This window comes from Oncorhynchus mykiss, chromosome 7 (assembly GCF_013265735.2).
Source record: "Oncorhynchus mykiss isolate Arlee chromosome 7, USDA_OmykA_1.1, whole genome shotgun sequence".
Classification (NCBI taxonomy): domain Eukaryota; kingdom Metazoa; phylum Chordata; class Actinopteri; order Salmoniformes; family Salmonidae; genus Oncorhynchus; species Oncorhynchus mykiss.
The window spans coordinates 8,478,418-8,503,187 of record NC_048571.1 but is presented as its reverse complement, the minus strand read 5'-3'; the positions used below and the strand labels follow the sequence as shown (position 1 = coordinate 8,503,187).

General features: G+C 43.5%; 1 protein-coding gene across 5 annotated transcripts; it reads right to left on the bottom strand.

Annotated features, from left to right (window-relative positions):
- Positions 1-56: 56 nt before the first annotated feature.
- On the bottom strand, positions 57-24,442 carry LOC110527258 (voltage-dependent L-type calcium channel subunit beta-4). Of its 5 annotated transcripts, none has more exons than XM_036982414.1 (14): positions 24,231-24,442; positions 21,374-21,457; positions 15,291-15,473; positions 14,807-14,929; positions 12,468-12,595; positions 11,792-11,868; positions 10,924-10,943; positions 9,897-9,977; positions 8,290-8,348; positions 7,754-7,863; positions 7,121-7,272; positions 6,573-6,668; positions 3,622-3,807; positions 57-3,417 (listed from the first exon to the last, which is right to left on the bottom strand). In XM_036982414.1, the coding sequence occupies exons 1-14, from the start codon at positions 24,294-24,296 to the stop codon at positions 3,142-3,144; spliced, it is 1,641 nt and encodes a 546-aa protein (XP_036838309.1). In that variant the 5' UTR covers positions 24,297-24,442; the 3' UTR covers positions 57-3,141. The 5 variants fall into 5 exon arrangements, with proteins under 5 accessions (XP_036838309.1, XP_036838308.1, XP_036838310.1 ...); XM_036982413.1 differs by having other exon boundaries at positions 57-3,420; positions 24,231-24,439; XM_036982415.1 differs by lacking the exon at positions 11,792-11,868 and having other exon boundaries at positions 57-3,420; positions 10,924-10,942; positions 24,231-24,438.
- Between the last annotated feature and the right edge of the window lie 328 nt (positions 24,443-24,770).

The following is a 24,770-nucleotide window of genomic DNA, read 5'->3' as shown; positions in this document are numbered from 1 at the left end:
AAAAAATAATAAAAGCCTATGTAGATAATACATGATAAAAAAGTTACCTGAGACAGTTGTAGAACGACTCTTTTATTTTGTAAAAGAAAACTTTTTAAGTTACTTCTAGCTTCGCCTTTGACACAATCATCTCGCGTTTCACATTATTTTATTTTCATTCGTTTTAATAAATTAAAATGGTACATTATGCATGCAATACCGCATTAGCCATTGAGTTGTTCGTCTTCCACAAAAAGTATCAACACAAAATGTCCTTAAAGAGTTCTGATGAAGCTGCTTGGAAAAGGACCGTTGGAGAATTAGTCACAGCATGAAGCGATGTACATGGTTGTGGTTGCATAGTACATGGAATTTCCTCATTTTAAAACAGCATGCTTTTTGTATTGCACATTACTGAAACTTTAGCATACTGACATTTCTGTAGACTGAAACGTTTTGTTGTTCCAAGTTGTCCCGTCGAGGACCGTAGTTTCTTAATGAGAATGCAAGTATACAGCAAATAGCATCTCTCAAAGACATTATGTACATGTATTTATTTATTATAAAAATAATCACCAGCAAAGATGTTTCTTTTACTTTTTTCCTATATTGAGATACATTTTTGATTTTTTCTTATTTTTTGTACATTTTTACCAAAGAAAAAAACATTTAACTGTTTTAAATGGTCTGGTCGAGTTTAAACCCATGTTATTTCATCAAATAAGGAGAATTGTAATTCAACTTAATTTAGAGGCAAAAATGTAGCCTCTTCATTTCTTACAAGAAGACAAAAGAAGAGTACAGGACACGTGCTTTTTTTTTCTCAGATCAGTAACAGAGACCTTTAGAAATTATATCTACACCATTCAAAGAACAAATGTTTTCTTTCCAGGGCATTCATAGGAAAAAGAGAGAGGTAAATTTTCATTTCCAGTCAATTCAGAAAATCTATTGGAATTCAGTTAATTAATTGTTAATAGAAAAGGAGATCCCCCCCAATGTTTCAAAAAGGGCTAAGACATGCTACACCCAGTAGCAGTAACCCGACCTTAAGTTACCAAACCCTCACAGACTGGTCTGGGGACTCTGGTGGGACAGAGGTCAATGGGCTAGAAAATCCCTCTGATTGTCTCAAGCAACAGAGCTGAATCTTAGTTCTGGTTCTTGGTTCTGGTTTTTAATGGACAGTGAATAACTCCCCATTCAATCAGCCAACACTCCCTTTGGCCTGAATCACAATATGACAGAGAAGCATGCTCATAAACAACAGCAGATGTACTTGTATTATTTCTTTTCTTCTTCGTTTTACAGTCTATTGTTTTCAGTCAGTGAACAAACTAGCATAAGAGACATAGATATGAGCAAGGAAATCAACTGGCTCTAGAATGTTAAGGCACCACCTGCTGCGGGTGCTACAAATGTCACTACAGTACCTTCGACTCTATTGGAGGGAATTACACTAAAAGACAGCTATAACAAGTTAACTCTGCACATCTCTTTAACAATGTCTCAGAATACGCGGCCCCAAGAACTCACTCTCCCAGGATGCACAGGGAGGGACCACCATCTCCATCATGGTCAAAGCTCCAGTTTAGATGACCTATCCACCGCAGGGAAAACCCTGGTCCTGGAGGGTGGTTGTGTCTCTGTGACCGACCGGGTTCGAACCCGGGCCTCCTGCACGCCAGGAGTGTCTATTTGCCCACTAAACTAAAGCCTAGGCATTGGATCGGCGAGCCAATGCAACTAGTCACCGAACCCCCTTGGGTACAACTGCATGCTTCTCATCTCAACAAAAACTCCAAAAACCCACTATTACTGAAGAAAAATTGTTGCTAGAAATAAACTAACCAAATTAATTTCTTTCATTTCCATGTTCATGTATTTAAATACCCCCAAAAAGTTCAGATAACCCACTCTCAAGTAATTAGACTGCACCTATTTTGCACCAGTGTGTGCTCTCCCTCCTTACACACCCTCTATTTTACACAGGGATATTACTACCAAAGGGAGCATTACTTTTTCAAGTCAGGGAAAACATGCCAGCTACACAGAGAATCAATGATCATGATGCAAAGGACCCTGGGAAGACACAATCCAACGTTAGTGGAGCAGCATGGACGGTCATCCAATCACGAGGCTGGCCAGAGAGAAACACAGGAAGTAGCATGGACGGTCAACCAATCACGAGGCTGGCCAGAGAGAAACACAGGAAGCAGCATGGACGGTCAACCAATCACGAGGCTGGCCAGAGATGAGGCGAACTCTGATTGTTTGACACCCCTGCTTCTTGTTATAATACCTCTATGAGTCTCTGACACAACCGAATCAGAGTAGCGAAAAATACTGAGATATGCAAAGTATCGACTGTTGCCGAAGAAAGGCCAAGCTAGACAGGTGTTCAAATGGCACATACAGTATCTGACATGTGAAAGCACTTGTTAACAAAACAACCAAATACTCCACATGCTCCTCTCAGGAATCAGTAAAGGTCTGGAAAAATACCACTGCCAGTCATGGTGGGGCAGGTCTACGTATACAACTCCCCATGACAACAGACATGTACTGTAAGTGAATATATTGACGATACTAGCGAAACTCTCTCAGTCAGCATGCAAACAACTGAACGGTCTGGGGACTTTCAGCAGTGACTCCACCACTTGCTATGGCGACTCATGGGGGGGGGGGGGGGGGGCACACATGTACCCACAATCTAACCATGCTAGCTAAAATAGCTTAGCTTGTTGTTAGCTTAGCAAAGTCCACATCTCAATCTCATACTGCTTTCCTCTTCCACCCATCTCTTTGTGTGGGGAACACAGGAACTAGGAAAGTCCCCTTGTGAGGGAAAGCAAATCAGTCATATGAGTTGTATTAACTCAGTTATGTAGCATTAGCATCATGTCCTTCTTCCTCATCCTGACCACATTGCTTAACAGGGGTCCCTGCCAGTGCCAAGGCAAGACTGAGAGACAGAATGGGAATGAGAGGTGATTGGAGGTTTTGTTCAGGAGGGCGGGACTACTCCTCATCTAACGCCTGAAGTAAAACAAATAATCGAAAACAACAGAATTGTACACAATATTTTGAACGGGAACCATTTTGACTCTGTTGCCACCAGATTTGTTGACTTGACTTGTGAAGCTGGGACGTCATTCGGGCTCAAAGCCTGTGCCGGGAGTCGTGGCTGTAGCTACCCGGGGAGGAGCGGTTGCGGTGGGGTTTGTAGGAGTCTTGGTAGGGGTCCTGGTAGTCCTGGTGGTACGGGTCTTGGTCTCGGCTGTGCTGTGAGCCCGACGACATGCGGTTGCGTCCCTTGTGCGCCCGCTCGTTGTGGTAGTTCTCGTCGGCGGTCATCAGGTTGCGACGCTCGTTGGGCGTGGAGTGGTCTCCCGTGTGGTTGCTGTGTTGTCTTATTCTTTGAGTCTGCTGGTTCACCTCATACACACACAAACATCCCCTTTTTGTTACATTTCTGTATGTTACACTGGGCATTAATCAACTCATCTAACTTATGACAATTAACTGGCTCCCCTTAAAGGGACATCACACTCCAAACTCAACATTTTTGGACAAACTTTGATTTTGGAGTGTAATGTCGCTTTAACCCCATAGCGCTGTAGCTATCTGTTGATGACCAACCTGCAGTCCAGAGATGGTGGTGGGGTAAGGAGTGAGGGCGGTGGGGCCCAGGTTGCGTCCCAGCAGGGGGTTGAGCGGCGTGGCCATGGAGGTGTGTGTGGCCTTCCAGTAGGCCTCCAGATACTCAGCCAAGTGTTCACACGCATCCTCCAACTGGTTCTCATCCAGGATGATGTCAAACATCTCCTGTTAGAGGGGGTGAAGAGAGGGAGAGAGTGAGAGAGGGCAAGTGAGTGAGAGAGGGACAGAGAGAGAGGGGAGAGAGGGAGTGAAAGAGGGAGAGGGAGATGGAGAGTGAGTGAGAGTGGGAGATGGAGAGGGAGTGAGAGAGAGAGGGAGATGGAGAGGGAGTGAGAGAGAGAGGGAGTGAGAGAGAGAGGGAGTGAGGGAGGGAGTGAGAGAGGGAGTGAGAGAGAGAGGGAGTGAGAGAGGGAGTGAGAGAGAGAGGGAGTGAGAGAGAGAGGGAGTGAGAGAGGGAGGGAGTGAGAGGGAGATGGAGAGGGAGTGAGAGAGAGAGGGTTTGGTGAAACAGGCTCGCATGATGAGTAACGTGGCATTAGAGCTGAGCTGAGGTGGTGTAGATTAAAGAGACAGTATGCTGGGTGGTGTAGATTAAAGAGACAGTATGCTGGGTGGTGTAGATTAAAGATACAGTATGCTGGGTGGTGTAGATTAAAGAGACAGTATGCTGGGTGGTGTAGATTAAAGAGACAGTATGCTGGGTGGTGTAGATTAAAGAGACAGTATACTGGGTGGTGTAGATTAAAGAGACAGTATGCTGGGTGGTGTAGATTAAAGAGACAGTATGCTGGGTGGTGTAGATTAAAGAGACAGTATGCTGGGTGGTGTAGATTAAAGAGACAGTATGCTGGGTGGTGTAGATTAAAGAGACAGTATACTGGGTGGTGTAGATTAAAGATACAGTATGCTGGGTGGTGTAGATTAAAGAGACAGTATACTGGGTGGTGTAGATTAAAGAGACAGTATGCTGGGTGGTGTAGATTAAAGAGACAGTATGCTGGGTGGTGTAGATTAAAGAGACAGTATGCTGGGTGGTGTAGATTAAAGAGACAGTATGCTGGGTGGTGTAGATTAAAGATACAGTATGCTGGGTGGTGTAGATTAAAGAGACAGTATGCTGGGTGGTGTAGATTAAAGAGACAGTATGCTGGGTGGTGTAGATTAAAGAGACAGTATACTGGGTGGTGTAGATTAAAAAGACAGTATACTGGGTGGTGTAGATTAAAGAGACAGTATGCTGGGTGGTGTAGATTAAAGAGACAGTATGCTGGGTGGTGTAGATTAAAGAGACAGTATGCTGGGTGGTGTAGATTAAAGAGACAGTATGCTGGGTGGTGTAGATTAAAGAGACAGTATACTGGGTGGTGTAGATTAAAGAGACAGTATGCTGGGTGGTGTAGATTAAAGAGACAGTATGCTGGGTGGTGTAGACTAAAGAGACAGTATGTTGGGTGGTGTAGATTAAAGAGACAGTATACTGGGTGGTGTAGATTAAAGAGACAGTATACTGGGTGGTGTAGATTAAAGAGACAGTATACTGGGTGGTGTAGATTAAAGAGACAGTATACTGGGTGGTGTAGATTAAAGAGACAGTATGCTGGGTGGTGTAGACTAAAGAGACAGTATGCTGGTTGGTGTAGACTAAAGAGACAGTATGTTGGGTGGTGTAGATTAAAGAGACAGTATACTGGGTGGTGTAGATTAAAGAGACAGTATGCTGGGTGGTGTAGATTAAAGAGACAGTATGCTGGGTGGTGTAGATTAAAGAGACAGTATGCTGGGTGGTGTAGATTAAAGAGACAGTATGCTGGGTGGTGTAGATTAAAGAGACAGTATGCTGGGTGGTGTAGATTAAAGACAGTATGCTGGGTGGTGTAGATTAAAGAGACAGTATGTTGGGTGGTGTAGATTAAAGAGACAGTATGCTGGGTGGTGTAGATTAAAGAGACAGTATGTTGGGTGGTGTAGATTAAAGACAGTATGCTGGGTGGTGTAGATTAAAGAGACAGTATACTGGGTGGTGTAGATTAAAGACAGTATGCTGGGTGGTGTTGATTAAAGAGACAGTATGTTGGGTGGTGTAGATTAAAGATACAGTATGCTGGGTGGTGTAGATTAAAGAGACAGTATGCTGGGTGGTGTAGATTAAAGAGACAGTATGCTGGGTGGTGTAGATTAAAGAGACAGTATGCTGGGTGGTGTAGATTAAAGAGACAGTATGTTGGGTGGTGTAGATTAAAGAGACAGTATGCTGGGTGGTGTAGATTAAAGAGACAGTATGCTGGGTGGTGTAGATTAAAGAGACAGTATGCTGGGTGGTGTAGATTAAAGAGACAGTATGCTGGGTGGTGTAGATTAAAGAGACAGTATGCTGGGTGGTGTAGATTAAAGAGACAGTATGATGGGTGGTGTAGATTAAAGAGACAGTATGTTGGGTGGTGTAGATTAAAGAGACAGTATGCTGGGTGGTGTAGATTAAAGATACAGTATGCTGGGTGGTGTAGATTAAAGAGGCAGTATGCTGGGTGGTGTAGATTAAAGAGACAGTATACTGGGTGGTGTAGACTAAAGAGACAGTATACTGGGTGGTGTAGACTAAAGAGACAGTATGTTGGGTGGTGTAGATTAAAGAGACAGTATACTGGGTGGTGTAGATTAAAGAGACAGTATGCTGGGTGGTGTAGATTAAAGACACAGTATGCTGGGTGGTGTAGATTAAAGAGACAGTATGCTGGGTGGTGTAGATTAAAGACACAGTATGCTGGGTGGTGTAGATTAAAGAGACAGTATGCTGGGTGGTGTAGATTAAAGAGACAGTATGCTGGGTGGTGTAGATTAAAGACACAGTATGCTGGGTGGTGTAGATCAAAAAGACAGTATACTGGGTGGTGTAGATTAAAGATACAACATGCTGTTAGAGAGTCACTCACCGGAGGACACTGGGCCAGTTTGTCAGCTGCCACCAGCTGTACGTTCAGATGCTTGCTCTGGGACTTCCCTCTGGACTTGACCAGCCTCTGCAGAACCTAGACGGTGGGAAGACATTTAAATATGTGTTAGATAGTGTCAGACCTCTGTTCAAATGGTCCTGCTCTTTTCTAACGTAATGTTATATCTACACACGTTTTTTACGGGAACACTGCTTTTCACATCTTTAACCAGGCAAACCGGCCAAATAGAATCATTTAAAATAAATTAATAATCCATTAGATAGATTAAAGTGTATTTGTCTGATAACAATACACATGTATAACTCTAAAAGCCCTCCACTGATAAACCAATCAGAGTCTAAGCATGTTGACATTCTTTTTCAAAAGGTCCCAGTGGCTCAGTAGGTTATAGCGTACTGTATAATTGACAATGTTGACGGTTCTGTGAGTTGTTTTAGATGATGTGTCTGCTTCCTGGTCATATAATAGTATCATTACCTATAGTAGACATGGGTGTGTTTCAAATCACATGACCCTCCAGTCCCTACCTTGGGCGAGGAGACCTTGACATGGACGATGATGGGAGCCAACGAGGTCTTGAGCAGCTGGGCTGGGTGATTGATGGTGTCTGCGTCCAGGATCACCAGCTGTAGGGACCTGGCCAGCTCAAAGATCCTCTCTATCTCACTCTGCACCTCCGCTTGGAGAACAGGATGGAAACAACACAAGAGTTTAGAATACAACTTTATTGTCCATTCAGGATGGACATTTTACTTTGGCATCACCGTACAAGAATCCTACACACTGAAAACAGTCAGTTTTCGTCCAGCATACACTATATATACGTAAACAAACGGTACACACTGACTCCCATTCCTTCATTGCATTCCCAATACATTGATTCATTCAAGTGGTGTCTAGTATGTCGAGTATGGACACTGGAACGTAAGCCAATGAATACGTTGAGCATTTGATTGAGCCTGTCTGGAGAGCCAGGTGGGCGGAGTTTGCACTTTTGGGACTATTCCATTGATTCCATTGTGGGAGGTAAGCTCAATCAAGCGAAATCATTCGTCTTTAGCCGGGTCTAGCTACAGAGGAGAGTAGGCAACCGTCTTCGATACACAAGGACAACTCAAAAGACTCCTACAGTAAAATAGATACATTATGGAGGTACATACCTAAACTGGACCTGGTGTTTGATCTCTCGATGATGGCCCGCTTGCTGGGGTTATTCAGAACAGACCTCTTGGCTAATGATATATCTGCTGTGACTCGTGTGATAGATATCCTGAAATGGTCAAACAAAGACACCAATTTAGGCTTTTTTTTAAATATTTTTTTTTACCTTCATTTAACTAGGCAAGTCAGTTAATTTTCAATGACAGCCTAGGAACAGTGGGTTAACTGCCTGTTCAGGGGCAGAACAACATATATGTATGTACCTTCTCAGCTCGGGGATTTGAACTTGCAACCTTTCGGTTACTAGTCCAATGCTCTAACCACTAGGCTACCCTGCCGCATTCAGTGGATAAATACTGTAAACCTTATTTTGCAGACAGACACTCCTTTACTGAAGCTCTATTCCATGTGAATTTCGAGGCCAATCTATCTCGAAGGGCTTCATAAGTCCACTCATTTGAGTGGAACCGAGTTTAAAAATAAACAGACAAAATAAAAAAATAAAGAAGGAAGGAAGAGCACGCTTTCATTTTACCTGCCGTCAAATCTATGCTTGAGGAAGTCAAAGAGTGCTTTCTGCATCATATCCGTCACCTGTGGAGAAAGAGAAGCCAAAAGAGGGGAAATAGTGGAGAGAGAGAGAGATTGGGAGAGAGTGAGAACGAGAGTGAGACAGAGAGAGACAGAGAGAGAGTGAGAGAGACAGAGAGAGAGAGACAGAGGGAGACAAAGTGAGACAGAGAGAGAGCCAGAGAGAGAAAGATAGAGAGAGAGAGAGAGAGAGAGGGAGAAAGAGAGACAGAGAGAGAGGGAGACAGAAAGAGAGGGAGAAAGAGAGAGAGAGACAGAGAGAAAGAGAGAGAGAGGGAGAAAGAGAGAGAGACAGAGAGAGAGGGAGACAAAGAGAGAGAGAGAGGGAGAAAGAGAGTATGGTTAAAAAAGAGAACATTTAACTCTAACAGCCATGACATCAAGCAAACTTCCTGGGAAAACATGGTGCTAAGATGTCCCATGACGACAGCCTACGTGCAACGAACCATTTATCATTCTAACAATTCTATTCTAGTAGTTCTGATATTCAGTAATTTGACAGGGGGATACTGAAAATCATATCAAACATGCTATTTCATTTAATAGAGTTCTACCCTGATACTAAACAACTACAACTTCTACTGGATGAGTGCAATAGTGAAGCAGGATTTGGGGTCAATTCCATGATATTACATTTTTTATTTAACTGAGCAAATCACTATCAGTCAACTCACTAGATAGATTCATATTATGTTACTGAAATGCAAAGGACAATCCTCATAGTCAACAATAGACTAATTTCAGCCTAAAATGGATCTCCTGACATGACTGAAGTTAGATGGTATCATGGAACTGGTCAGAGGCCTGCCAGTAAGGATGGTGGCCTATACAAAGATCCTTTAGTGGCTGGTTTAACAGCAGTCTAGTCTAGACACACAGTGATGCTGCTTTCAGGGGTTCTCCTTTCTACTCTCTCTTCTCTTTCCTCTCGCCTCTCTCTTCTCTATCTCTCCTCTCTCTTATCTCTTCTCTCTTCTCTCCCTTCTTTCCTTTCTCTACTCTATCCCTCCTCTCTCTTCTCTCTCTTCTCCTCTCCTTCTAATTTCAAACGTTACTCTACTTCTGATGCTGAGCGTTTGCACCCAGAAGGTTGTTACCGTGGCAACAGAGCACACTGTGGGATGAGGCGACTGATTGTGTACCCTCCATGCAAGGAGAGAAAGAGAGAGAGGGAGAGAAAGAGCGAGAGGAAAGAAACTCCCTGTACTATGGTGTTCTGAGAATGACTAGAAAAAACATCAACAAAGCACCTCACTCAGCAGTCTAAATATAGACTCTAGTAGAGCTCTAACAGGCCTGTGTCAACACAATATTAGAAAAACATTGCGTGCATATAAACATGAATGATTATAAACATGAAGTCAATAGAAACATCATCCAGCCATGAGGAGATCTTCTCTCAATGAGATGTGATCATGACAGCCGCAACAACAATCATTTAACATAATGCACTGTTAATGTCATTCCACCAATGGGAGCTCTAGGATGGGCCCCGTGGGAGGAGTCAGAGGATGATCATGTGACTCGATGGCCGCCACTGCTGCTGCTTACCTCATAGCCCTTGAGGGAGGGCCCCACCAGCACCACAGGCCTCATGGATGGCACCACGTCGTAAGGGGGGACGTGTTCAGTCTGTAACAAAGTAACAAAGGAATCAGTGGAGCAGGGGGGAGGGGGCCTCTACTCAAAACCCATTGGATGAGAAGTCAGAGGGGAGGGACCTTTTACCTTCTCATCCAATGGGTTTTGAGAATGAGATGAGGAGAGAGGACGCAAGGAGTCAAGGAAATGCAATTGAGATTTTCCCACAGTAATAAAATGGGATCGATGCACACCACAGTATGGGATGTATGGATCATTGGGACAGCACAATCTGACTCAAATCTATTTCAAATGTTGTTTCTTTCTTTACCTTTATTTAACTAGGCAAGTCAGTGAGTAGGATGTTAGATGGGAAGTTAGATGGGAAGGGATGTTAGATGGGATGTTAGATGGGATGTTAGATGGGATGTTAGATGGGAAGGGATGTTAGATGGGATGTTAGATGGGAAGTTAGATGGGAAGGGATGTTAGAAGGGATGTTAAAAGGGATGTTAGATGGGATGTTAGATGGGAAGTTAGATGGGAAGGGATGTTAGATGGGATGTTAGATGGGAAGTTAGATGGGAAGGGATGTTAGATAGGATGTTAGATGGGAAGTTAGATGGGAAGGGATGTTAGAAGGGATGTTAAAAGGGATGTTAGATGGGATGTTAGATGGGAAGTTAGATGGGAAGGGATGTTAGATGGGATGTTAGATGGGATGATAGAAGGGAAGTTAGATGGGAAGGGATGTTAGAAGGGATGTTAAAAGGGATGTTAGATGGGATGTTAGATGGGAAGGGATGTTAGAAGGAATGTTAGAAGGGATGTTAGATGGGATGTTAGATGGGATGTTAGAAGGGATGTTAGATGGGATGTTAGATGGGAAGGGATGTTAGAAGGGATGTTAGATGAGATGTAGGATGTGCACTGTACTATTGTAATGTAGACAGCTATAGTTGATGGAGACAGTTTGGTTTTACCATCACCCACTTACCACTTTTTGTTTCTGCTTTCCTGTGGAGTAAAACAAAACAGAATTGTCAATGTCTTGTAGTATTGTACTGTATCATAAGTCACCATAACTTGTCAGGTCAGAGACCTGATGATCCTGCGATGATCAGAATGTGATTTACAGGAAATACATTTTCAACCGAGGATTATAACTGACACACGAAATAAACATATACCCTTTAGATTCATCATCAAACATATAAACATGATCCTAATATCCTATGAGGCATATTCACAAAGTCACATGACTGAAGTTCAGGGGGGGTCAAAGTCTTGTCGATGGTTTCACCCTGTGGTAAGCCAAGTCTCAGAGCGCCTGCAGTCCTCAACTGGAGGAAGAGGATGGGAGAATACACTATATATATACACTCTATGGATCCACAACCCAGCAGGCAAAAGTTGGTATGGGATGTTATAATGGCATCATATTCTGGTTGTAAACTGGTTTTGTTGTTGTTGAGAAGTCTGATAACTGTATTACAACCAATGTTAAATTGACATCATATTCTGGTTGTAAACTTTCATACTTTGGTTGGTATCTGTTCAGATTACAACCAGTTAAAGACGTCTTTCTCCGATTGCTAAAAAGACGTCCAGAAAAACGTCCTTTTACAGCCATAATACAACTTGACCATGATGTCACAAAAAGACGTCACAACGATGTTGTTGCAACCAGTTTTGCCCGCTGGGAATCATTTATCTTAGGTTCTATGGAGAGACATGGGAAGGCTTAAGCAATCCTTGTTCTACGTCTCATGTTGCCTTGACAAAGTTGTCTAGTTCTTCTCTAACCTAGTGGAGGGCCAGTAGGGGCGGACAACGTCCCCCCATCATGTCTAAGAGGCTCTCACCTGCAGAGGAGATAAGGGGTCTGATCGAGGCGGACACCTCATCCTCTACACTTGAGGAAGAATTGCCTCCAGACTTACTGGAAAAGACAAGAGGGAGATAAAAAGAAACACAAGAATCACAGAATTAATGTGGCGAACGGCGACGGGGTTCTAAATGCAGAATCCAGGCCTTATAGGGTGAACGAAGGACTCGAGGTGAGCCTCTCAACTCATCCCAAGTCTAGTCCTCTCATTATGCTGAATTAGTGTTAAAACTGAACAGGCCTAGTGCCGCGAATGGCTCTGAAGGCTAGTACGCACACGAGACAAACCACTGGTGACGGGAGCTTCCAGAGCGATTAAACAGACAGAGCAGCTAGGTCGCTAGAAGAACCAAAGCATTACTGATTATTAAGGTCAGAGACCTTAGAAATATTTAGGTTGTTCTATTGTGGATATGGATGAAGAGAAATGTAATTATTCATAATGATCTGTAACACTTCCTATGAGTACCCTCTTTATAACACATCATAAGCACATTTATAACCAAATGAGTTGTACTAATTTGACTCATTTGTCGTAACCCGAATCAGTTTTACTAAACTAAACATAGCACTGCTGGCCCCTTCCTAACCCCCTTCCCTGGGTAACAAGGTCTCTGACTGAGCGAGAGAGGACTGGTGATGGGCTGCCTTACCCTTGGACTCGCCCTCTCTTCTGTTCCTGCTGGATGCGGATGTTCTCTAGCTTTAGGGGACTGGGGATGAAGCCGATCTCACAGCCCTCCTTGACCAGCCGGCCGATCCACCAGTCGTTGTTGAACTTCTGGATGGGTTGGGGGTGTGGTTGAAAAATCAGTTTCAGTACGTTTAAACAGGCAGTCCTCATTTGTCTTTTGACCAATCCGATCAGTTCTGAAAAAGATCTGATGTGAAAGATCTGATGTGATTGGTCAAAAGACCAATTAGTGTAAGAAAAGATCAGAATTGGGCTGCCTATCTAAACGCAGCCAAAATGACATGAACATAAGGAAATAAGCAGTTTTATCTAGTTTGAACAGACAGTGAGTGTGTTTCAGAACACAGGTACTAAATTCAGTGTATATGCCTTGCTGTTGTCATGACTGTCCACGAGAATCCAAATAGGTCAGACCCCCTCTCATCCGCAGTGGGCGGGAGGAAAGAACTAGAACGGGATTAACAATTCAAGTCCTGTTGTAAAGATTTAGGTCTCCCTCTCCAAATTCACCATAGTGTTGTGCTTTGTCTCAACAGACCTTTTTCCCGCTGAAACTCTAACATGTTCAAAAGCAACTACTTTCTAACATAGAACGTGGGGAATGGTCAGAGGTGATATATAGAACACTAATGTCATTTTGTTTGTTATTTTGTGATGTCATTAAAAAATGTTAAATGTTACTGTAACTTGGAAAGTAAACCCACGACATGTATGAAGTTTCCATACTATGCGTTGTGCATGTAATATAAAAAATGATACGTGTTTTTGTTAAGAGAGGGATGTGATTCGAGAAGCTATATGAGATCATTGTTTTACACAACTTTGTACAAATGACAAGTAATGCCCCAGAGTGAGAGCGGGTCAGCATGACGGAACCACCCCTTTTGCAACAAACTATATAAATGAACACAATAGACCAGAAAAGCGTCAAGCTGCAGCTTTACGTTTAAAGTGGTTTGAACTGTGACTATCAACACGAGGTAGAGACGATAGTCACCTCCTGGACAATCACTGGTACGGCTGATTAGCTGTCCTAAGTAAAGTATCTTAGCGAATTTAAGTAGGACCATTATACTACTCTGCTCAAACCATCGTATTATGCTACTCTCATCACCCCAATGGGAACCATCGACATGGCTGGCTAGCCTATCTTCAAAGAAGCATATTCAATATCGAATGTAATGAAAATAAACTGTGTAGTTCTGTGCAGGACTGCACGACAAGTCACCGGATACCAGAAAACTACAAAGAAGAACAACAGTAGACTTGTTGGAACCCTTTTGGAAAATCAGAGCCTTAAAAGCATGTCACAAAAAGGCCCAACTCCTTTTGCAAGTCGACCATGTCCACCGAGAGATCCGGCAAACCAAGCGGGCGGCGGGTCATGTGCAAAGTATATGGTTACTGTAAGTGAGAGTAGTTTCTGAAAGTACCAATGTTAAGTGTCTCTGTCCCCCCCTCTCCCTCCATCTCTTTTGTAACAAGCAGCCACGTTGTTGTCATTCCGCTAGGGACCTGTTTTGAGCGTATTAGGTTTCCAGTCAATAACCGATGCAAAGTGTGTATGTTTATCCTGAGTTCTCATTTAATTAGCTAGTAAATAAATAATTTAACCAATTTGTGTAGTACTGAATCATAAGTAAGGCTGGGGTTTTTGCAGATGCATGGAGGTTACGACTGTTCAGAATGAAGATATGATACGAGGTTATGATTAATAAGTTTATAGATGTGATAGGTAAAGACCTTCAGTGTTTAATTCGGGAGATGGTAACTCTTTAAAGAACCGCTCTCGTGGTGCCCCAGATCCTAATGAGTTAATTGTTACATGACAAATTTAATCGGATAACAATTAAACATAGTTAGGTAATTAGATAAATGTCTTCAGATTAATGTTAAAGTCAAGTCACGACACTGTTGTAATAGTGGTTGATAACGGCCCTGGGTCAAATACATATCAAATTCAGGAGGCTGGTGGCACCTTAATTGGGGAGGACAGGCTTGTGATAATGGCTGGAGTGAAATGAGAGGTATGGTATCAAATACATCAATCACATGGTTTCCAGGTGTTTTATACCATTCCATTTGCAATTATTATGAGCCGTCCTCCCCTCAGCAGCCTCCGTTGATTCTGATTGCTATGCTAAATCTAGTTTGTCTGGTACAATGGTATAGTCCGAAAACTGCACACTCTGACCTAAATCATTTGACATTGAAAAGTACTTCACAAATGTATTTTATTAAAATCTGGTTGATCGTTTGCCACAGTTCAACCTTGTCTCTTGTGACAAAAAACATTACCTCCTTTATGTGAAGGAAGTCCTTAGCATCGAATGAGATGGCGGTTGCTGGCACCGGCACGTCCTCGTCCAATGCTCCACAGTAGCTGACGTTGGTCTTCACAGCAAAGGCCACGGCTTTAGCCTTTGGGAGAGAGAGAGGGACAAGATTCAGTCAGAGAGCCGCAAAGTATGAACTTCAGTTCACATGAATGAACTATGGCTTACAAGGCTTAATAAAGCCTTCATAAACCCTTTATAATGCCTACATGGATGATTCACAAATCATTTATAAGCAAATGTCATACAATATAAGGGTGCTATAACAGATCCTTACATCTGCTTCTTTGCCAATTGTGGCATAACCCTTCTACCATCCTTTACATAGTACAGTCTTCTTGCTGCACAAGTCCAGCTACTACCCTCATATTTCACTTAAAACTTTAAAAAATGTTTTATCCTTACTGAACACAACCTAGTGAGGTATCTCTCTCTCTGGGTCTCACCTTGGCTCTCTCCAGCTGCACGGTGGCCTGCTGCTCCTTCTGCTCTCGGGTCTGGGCCGGGGCCTGGGTCCCCGGGGCCCCTTGGCTCGGGCTCTGGCCCTGGACCTGCCCCGGCACCTCCCGCTCCTCCTCCAGAGAGACATCCGAGTCCGATGGTCTGCTTGTGTAGGAATCAGCTGAGCCCTGCAATACAACAGGACAGGGACAGACAGGAAGACAGCAGCTGTCACCATGATCACACAGCCAGCATCATCATCACCAGGACGTCACCAGGTGGAGGAGGTTGTAGGATGACGTTCTACAGTACCCATAATGCTCTGTAACTGTATCCAGTTTATCTTACTAAACAGAGGTGAGGTGATTTGGAATTGATTGATTCATTAAAAAAAAAAATGTGGGGGGAGCATTTTCTACTCTCCTCACCCACGTACGAAAGGTCACTTTTGAGACTTTTTTCAGTGAGAACTTGAAACTGCCCATGGAGGTTATAGTTTCAAATGATTTGGAAGACTATTTCAAAGAATAGCAGCTGAGTACAAATACCACTATTTAATACCACTAATTAATACCACTATTACATCTAAAAAGAACAACGTCAGTTTCACTCCTTCTAGTGGAATAGTTATGGTTATCCCGGACTAAGTTAAAGTAGTTAAATAGGTACCTGGGGACAATACTGTTGGGTCTGTGGACAAGCTGATGTACGAGACTCACTTTAATCTGAGAGACTCTCTCCTCCACTTTGACCTATCGGAGGCTTTCAAAGTGGGAATGGTCAAAATGAGTACGTGCTGGAAGTTTCAGAATAATCCTGACTAATATATTCTGAGATGACTGCAGTTTATTTTTAATTATCTTGGGGGCACTTTTGTACCAGGAAGAGCATGTCTCGTGATGAGCTAGCACCACCTGAGACTTGATTGCCCAGATGTTTGATTACCACACATGACCACCAGTTGGTGGCCACTGGTTACACATGACCACTGGTTACACATTACCACTGCTTACACATGACCACCGGTTGGTTACACATGACCACCGGTTGGTTACACATGACAACTGGTTGGTTACACATGACCACTGGTTACACATGACCACTGGTTGGTTACACATGACCACCAGTTGGTTACACATGACCACTGGTTACACACTGGTTACACATGACCACTGGTTACACATTACCACTGGTTACACATGACCACTGCTTACACATTACCACCGGTTACGCTCATATGTGAGCAGTGGCCCATAGGTAGCCAGACTGACCAGGAAGGGAAAGGGGGATACCTAGTCAGTTGTTCAACTGAATGCATTCAATTGAAATGTGTCTTCTGCATTTAACCCAACCCCTCTAAATCAGAGAGGTGCGGGGGGCTGCCATAATCGACAGCCACATCTTCGGCGCCAAGGGAACAGTGGGTTAACTGCCTTGTTCAAGGGCAGAACGACAGATTTTTACCTTGTCAGCTCGGGGATTCGATCCAGCAACCTTTCGGTTACTGGCCCAACACTCTAACCACTAGGCAAACTGTCCCCAAAGGTTGGCTGTGACTGGAGCGTGAGTTAAAGTATTGACCCAAGCCTTGGCCTTAGAAGAACAGAGAGTGAATCTACTAAAGATAATCCAATTGGGGAACAACATTAACTCAAGTGTGTGTGTATGTGTGTGCCTGTGTATGTGTGTCAATATCGCTTTAGGAACGTAGAAAGTCTCGCAGTCTGCTAAAATCCACAGACGCTAGTCATAGTACAGCACTTTTTTTTACAACAGACAAGCTATTTCTTGGGCTTACTTCAGCACGGGCTCTATTGAATTGTGTGGGCCAATCACTAAATGCCAGGTCTGGGAAACAAAAAACGAGGAGGTTTGCTTATTTAGAAAAATAAGTGATTGCTCTGAAAAAAAAAAAAAATTGCATCTTGAGTCAATGCTATTAAGAAACAGATGCTGATATAAATTAATAGATCACATTAAGGTTCTGTGATAAAAGTACTATGAGCCTAATTATTAATCACAATCATTAAATGTTTTTTACCGGGTGTAACCTTTATGGCACAAACACACGACACAAATCAACCTGCACGGCTCTTGTTCAAAGTATTTCTGTTAGTAATAGTAAAAGCTCCCTGTTTTCACACTCTGTCTTATAACGGTGTGCTATTTGTGAAGCACTCACAAGCACCCAACTGACATACAGTATATTATAAGAACACCCTGTTAGAACAACCCCCCCCCCACACACACACACACACACACACACCACACACACACTACCACCCAGCTCTTCTAGTGTTTTTGTAAACATTTATTCTCACGCCCCCCTCAACAAATACTATGTTCCTTTATATATATTCATTATATATCTGAATAAATCATTATAGCCGGTTGCTGATCAGCCGATATATACAAAATGGATAACGGGGTATATGGGTAGTTAGATGGGTGCATTTTGAGGTACAGAATCTCTTCACGGCCATATTGTATGACTGCCGGGCTTCCAACGGAGCACTGACGTGACTCATGTCTATCTGACTCCAGTATATGACATCACAACGCACGCTCCTCTCTGTCCTCTCTGTCCTCAGCAGCAGAAATACAACACACTGCTGTTGCCGGGTGTAAAAATAGAAGCTTTGGCCCTTTAAACAAAGGCAGTAAATGCAGCAGGGCTATACCCTACATTTGGAGAGGCTGTGATATGAGGATACATTATACAATCATAACCTCACGCAGGGAGCGACACGGCCCTCTGGGGGATAGGAATTAGCATTTACACACTGCTCTTCTCTCGCTATATAATGCTATCTCCATCTTTGTGCTCCTACGTGTGCTGTGCATTAAATGGATGGCTACAGTGTACATTGTATAGCTATCATCACCCATTGAAATGTGCTGATGATATGATGCAGCTATTCAGATGCATTGGGCTGATGCTGACAGACACATATTGCTACTTATTCTTATACACATCATCACTAATTACAATCTCACGACTGTGTGCGCGCACACACACACGTCTGACTCTGTCTTCTCCTTACATTGAACCCCCCCCAGCGGAGACCGCGATCCTTCCATCTACAGCATGAGACCGTCAGCTTACCTACAGTAAGCCCTGTGTTTGTGTGTGCACCACAGCTGAGCCACCTCCATCGACAAACACAAACACACACACACATGCTCAAACACACACACACACACGATCTGAAGCTAAACCCCCCCACCACTCACCGCCTCCGAGTCTTCAAATCCATGCAGGTACAAATTGTCATACATGGAGGTCTGCTATTTCCAAAAGCACCTCTAGAAGAATAAAAGGAAGAGGGGGAAAAAACCGAGAGAGCGGAGGAGGAGGCTGTAGTGGAGGAGGGGGAACAGGAGGAGGAGGAGGAGGAGGGAGCCACCACAGAACACAGGATGGATGGGGGGATGACGGTAAAAAACAAATCCCTCCTTTTTCGGCTGGAAGAGGAGAAGGGGTAATAGCAGTAGCAGAGCCAGCCTGTTTGGTTTCTCCTAGGCCTGCTTGGTTTTCCCTAGGCCTGCTTGGTCGATGGTTGTGCGTTAGCCCGAGCCTGGATGCTACTGGCTCACATTATAAAGCAGAGAGGCTCTCCCTAGAGGCAGCCCAATCCTGGCATTTCATCAGCCCTTCTAAACACACCGAACGGAGCAGCATAGAGAATCCTTCCTCAATATCAGCACCCGATGACAAAGCCAATGTGCAGCAAGTCGATTGGCTGTGCAGCAAGCCGATTGGCTGTGCTGCCCTCCACTCAGCTTGGACGCACACGCACTCTCTCCTTGACTGAGGGAGTATAGGAAGAGGGGGATGACAGCAGCATCATTCTCTCTCTCTCTACCCATCTCTCTCTCCCTCCCCTCTTTCTCTCTATCCATCTATCTCGTTCTGTCCATCTCTCTGTCCCCTCCTCTCTTTCTCTCTATCCATCTATTTCTCTATCCATCCATCTCTCTCTGTCCCCTTCTCTTTCTCTCTCTATCATCTGTCTTTCGCTCTCTCGCCTCCTCTTTCTCTCTCTATCCATCTCTCTCCCCTCTTTCTCTCTATCATCCATCTTTCTCTCTCCCCTCTTTCTCTCTATCATCCATCTTTCTCTCTCCCCTCATCTTTCTATCTCTCCCCTCTTTATCTCTATCATCCATCTTTCTCTCTCCCCTCATCTTTCTCTCTCTCCCCTCATCTTTCTCTCTATCATCCATCTTTCTCTCTCCCCTCATATTTCTCTCTCTCCCCTTTTTTCTCTCCCCTCATCTTTCTCTCTCTCCCCTCTTTCTCTCTATCATCCATCTTTCTCTCTCCCCTCATCTTTCTCTCTCTCCCCTCTTCTCTCTATCATCTATCTCTATCCCTTCCTCTCTATCCATTTATCTCTCTCTCTCCCTTCTTTCTTTCTATCCATCTCTCTCTCTCTCTTCCAGTGTATAGGCTAAGCACCACAGATATAACCAGAATATAAAACAAAATGAGCTGTATAGAGTATAGAGGATAACCAGAATATAAAACAAAAGGAGCTGTATAGAGTATAGAGGATAACCAGAATATAAAACAAAAGGAGCTGTATAGAGTATAGAGGATAACCAGAATATAAAACAAAAGGAGCTGTATAGAGTATAGTGGATAACCAGAATATAATTTACTCAGTCCAAAATGTTTTTCTGTACCACAATGTATTGCATGTTATAATTGTAAGCTTTCATTCTGATAGTCACATTATCATTTTGATGCTTATTTAAGTGTATCCGTTTCTAAAATAAACAAGGGGCAAAAGACAAATAAGAAAATAGCAGGTTCATAAAATCTACTGGACCTTCTTATGGAAAGACACACTAGTAGAAATATTTTAAATAAAGACATTGGCTTGTAGATATATTTTGCACAGTATTTATATTATAAAAATATCTGTAAGTGTATCTGCATAATAAGTTCATGAAATAATAACAAAATGATGAGTGCTGGCCAACCCTCCTCCTAGAGAGATAGGTACAGTAAAGCTTTTGCTCCAGCCTTGATGAAACATCATTGTACTAATCAGCAGCTCATCAGCTCCTTGATTAGCTGAATCAGCTGCGTTAGAGTGGGGTTGGAGAAACAACCTGCATACTCTGTTGCTCTCTATCTCTCTAGAACAGGGCTGGGCAACTCCAGTCCTCGGGGGGCCTGATTGGTGTCACAGTTTTGCCCCAGCTAACACACCTGACTCTAATAATCACCTAATCGTGATCTTCAGTTTAGAATGACATTTGATTAATCAGCTGTGTTTGCTAGGGATGGAGAAAACGTGTGACACCAATCAGGCCCTGGAGGACTGGAGTTGCCCACCCCTGCTCTAGAAGGATCTGTCCTGGGGCTGCACAATGAAGGTGATTTGGTTGGTTTCCCCAGGTCAGCAACATATGGATGACTGAACGGATGACTGCTTTTCCAGTGACTGTTCTCTGGCTGTTCCCTCATCCTGGTTAGCTGTTAACTCCCTGCTGTAGTATGCCTCAAGGACCAATTCATGGTTCAATTCAACTGGGCTATGTAAAAGCACTACTCAGATGCTTCCAAGATGTGTGTCCTTGTTGTGTGCGTGTTTGTTTGTGGCTGAATCTGTCTCTCTGTCAGTGTGGGTTCTCATCCCAGAACGTTGTGTTTCATCCCAGAAAGTTGTGTTTCATCCCAGAAAGTTGTGTTTCATCCCAGAAAGTTGTGTTTCCTTCCAGAAAGTTGTGTTTCCTTCCAGAAAGTTGTCCACTCCCCTATGCCCTTGGTCACTCCCCATCACAGATCCGAGAAGACATGGCTAGGTGTAAGCTAGCAACAGCTCCAGCTAGTTTCCGCCATATTGCTTTCACCTATCCAGTCCTATCAGATATGTGAAGAGGTAGTGAACGAGGACATTGGGAAGGGATCATCTTTCTGGAATTTAACCCATCCCAGCCTACCTGTGGTATAGGGTGAAGATGCCCCTTTACGCTGATCTTCAGTCAGTTTTCCATTTCCCCCACTAATGGTTAAGGTTAGGATTGGGGGAGGGGATCCTAGATCTGTACCTAGGGGTAACCCCAGGGGCCCTACCTGTCTGAGGATGAAGCTAGTGGAGGTGGTGCTGCCATCAGACCTCTTCAATCGGCTTCGCCTGGAGTAGGTCCCTCGGTTCACCTGTGTGGGATCAGACAAACAGCACAACCAACCAAGTCCTTCTCAAGGGGAATCAAGCTAAAGAACAACACAAACACGAACAGAAAAAAAAACCCAATACATATTGGTACAGTAGACAGCAGTTGCTGATGGACTTGCTTTCCGTGTTACATCTTACCTATATTACATAGTTGTATTCTATTTAATTATATTATATTCTGTTCTATAACTTGGTATGTGTACTCCAAGTCGGTATTCATGTCATAAGAATGAACTCCCCTCAAGCATGACCACAAATTGGGGAAAACAGTATTTCCCATTGACCCCCAATGTAAAAGAGTCAACTTAGTCACCATTTTTTTGTTATACAGAAATAACAAAACAATCTGAAGAGCTGCTGTGTTGTTCAATGTACAAGTAACCAGGTCAAAAATCCTGACCTATGGTTTGCAATGCTCCCATGTATGGAAAACGAGCCAGCGGGAAGACCTCTGTGGCTTCAGGCTATTCACTGTGGAAGAGTGGGGAATTGTGGAGACCCAGTGTCCAAGTAGACGACACGTGTGTGTGTGTGGATAACATTTCATCACAGGTAAGACATTTAACTTGTTTAGTAGTCCGTTTTTATCTCCACTCACTACTTGTAAATGTATAGTCCATTCATTTGTGTTGTTGGTCTTGGATAGCTTAATGTTCTGGTTGGTAGCTAGCTGGCACTCAGTCACATGGCTAACGTTAGCGACATAGGACGATGCCTCAGGACTACCTGGCCTGATGACTCCTTGCTGTCCCCAGTCCACCTGGTCATGCTGCTGCTCCAGTTTCAACTGTTCTGCCTGTGGCTATGAAACGCTGACCTGTTCACCGAACGTGCTACATTGTCCCAGACCTGCTGTTTTCAACTCTCTCGCTCTACCGCACCTGCTGTTTCAACCTCTGAATGCCGGGCTATGAAAAGCCAAGTGACATTTACTCCTGATTTACTGACCTGTTGCACCCTCTACAACCACTGTGATTATTATTTGACCCTACTGGTCATCTATGAACGTTTGAACATCTTGGAGAACAATCTTGCCTTAATGGTCATGTACTGTTATAATCGCTACCCGGCACAACCAGAAGAGGACTGGCCACCCCTCAGAACCTGGTTCCTCTCTAGGATTCTTCCTAGGTTCCTGCATTTCTAAGGAAGTTTTTCCTAGCCACTGTGCTTCTACATCTGCATTGCTTGCTGTTTGGGGTTTTAGGCTGGGTTTCTGTATGTATCTGCTGATGTAAAAAGGGCTTTATAAATACATTTGATTGATTGATTGATTGATTGATTGATTGATTGATTGATTGATGAGGGAAGTTCTACAACATTAGGTTTTTCTAAGTAGTGTTAATGCTTCGGAGCAGGCAATGTTGAAAAGTTATCATTAGACATGTTGTACTTTTCTTAAATGTAGTTTTGTAATTGTTTAAAACAAGCAGACAACAAGATAATTGTGTTTGAATAAGTCTAGTTTTTCCTGTGAACCAATGGGGTAACCAAGGTAACCATGGGTTATTTTCCCCACTGGTGGGCGGGGCTGCAACGTTCTATTTAATACCAACTGGGAGTATCAATTAGTCTATCTAATCTATATATTGATGTCAGGAGATTCCTGTCGCATTTGTCCTCTGTGATCCTGTCAGGCTATGGAAGACTATGTGTGTGTGTGTGTGTGCACATGAGACTCAGTGTGAGAACTATCAGAGCAGCCCGGTGACATCGCCCCCCATAGGGCAGACATGACACTGACGGCAACATGACACCTACAGGCCAATCACAAGCCCCCAATCACAACCCCCCACTCTGTCTCTAGCCAGCCAATGTCATCCCAACATAGGAGAGATGTAACTTACTGTAGATCTGTAGTAGTACTAGTAATGTTATGTAGGCTAGTAATATGTCCACAATAACATTGAAATTCAAGGAAACATAATGATCTATAAGGGTTGCAAAATTCTGGTAACTTTCCCAAAATCCTGGTTGGAACATTCCTGGAATCAGGAGGGAAAATGCAAGAAATCCAAAAACCTCCAATCAGGATTTATGAAAACCCTGAGGATTTTGGGAAGATTTTCGGAAATTTTCAACCCGATCTATAATGAAGACTTTCACTGTTTCCGACTTTCATTAGCAAGTCTCTAAAAGGGCCAAATATAGGCCCATCCTGAACCTCTAAGGGGCAGGTTAATTATCTAGCAGTGATTTGCTCCACTTATGGCTAAGTCTCCAGAGTCAGCAGCAATGTCACTATTAAAATATCAGAACCTACTTTTCCCATGAATCTACACCAAATAGGGCCATCTTAACTGGGTCACGTTAGTCACTGGGTGTCCCTTTGTCTTGTATTGCATCTTGCTGCGGTGTGGCCATAATTAGGTGAAAACACTTGGTTAGAAATCACATAGGCTAGGGGAGGAAATAACACGTTACATGTTTCATAAAACCAGAAAATAGAAAATAGGGCATGCTGTCTGTTCAACACCTTACCAAATGTGACTTAGAGCACATGTATTACTTAGTCTAGTAATTACTAGGTGAAGCTAGGATATGTTGGATACTCTTCTTTGATTTAAAACAACACTCAGTAGCCTAGACACTAAATATTGAGATTGTATGATAAAACATTCCAAAACAGCATGAGGAACGGTGTGTAGTAAAACAAGGAATTAAACAAGTGCCAAAGTTGTTTTGCTTGAAAACAAAACTGTTTCTGAGGAGAATAGTTACAACTGTCTATCTTCTCCCGTTGGTGTGACCTACCTGAAAGCTGGTCGCTTGGATGCCCTCGCCGATCTTATTCCGAATGTAGATGTGTCGAGACTGCATTTCGGCCAGAACATCGGTCCAAATGGGTGGTTGCTGCCTCTCTGGCCCAGCCCAGTGGAAGTGTGGTGGAGTGTGGTGTACTTGCTCCAGCTTCAAGCCCCTGCAATATCCTCTTGTACTAGTCGAACAACTCGTTCTGCTCTTCACCTTGTGACAGGTGCTCACGGCGCGCGCGCACTGGCTGCAACTGCTGCTTCGCGCCACTGCAACTCGCTCGAGCCTCTACAGCGGAAGTGAGAGGAGATGACTTCTTTACATCTTCACCGGAGAAAATATGGTTAGCAGCGTCTTTTGGGATTTAATCCCATTGTGCGCGTCAGTGGGTTTATTCTTGTGGAAAAAGTTGTACATTTTGTCACTAGGCTAATTATTATCGGTTTGCCGAAGGCATCTTCCTAAACAATTGACAATCCCTTGTCTGTTTCAGCCCCAAAGCGGCCCTGCCACTTGCTATAAAGCTGAGAGATGGAGCTG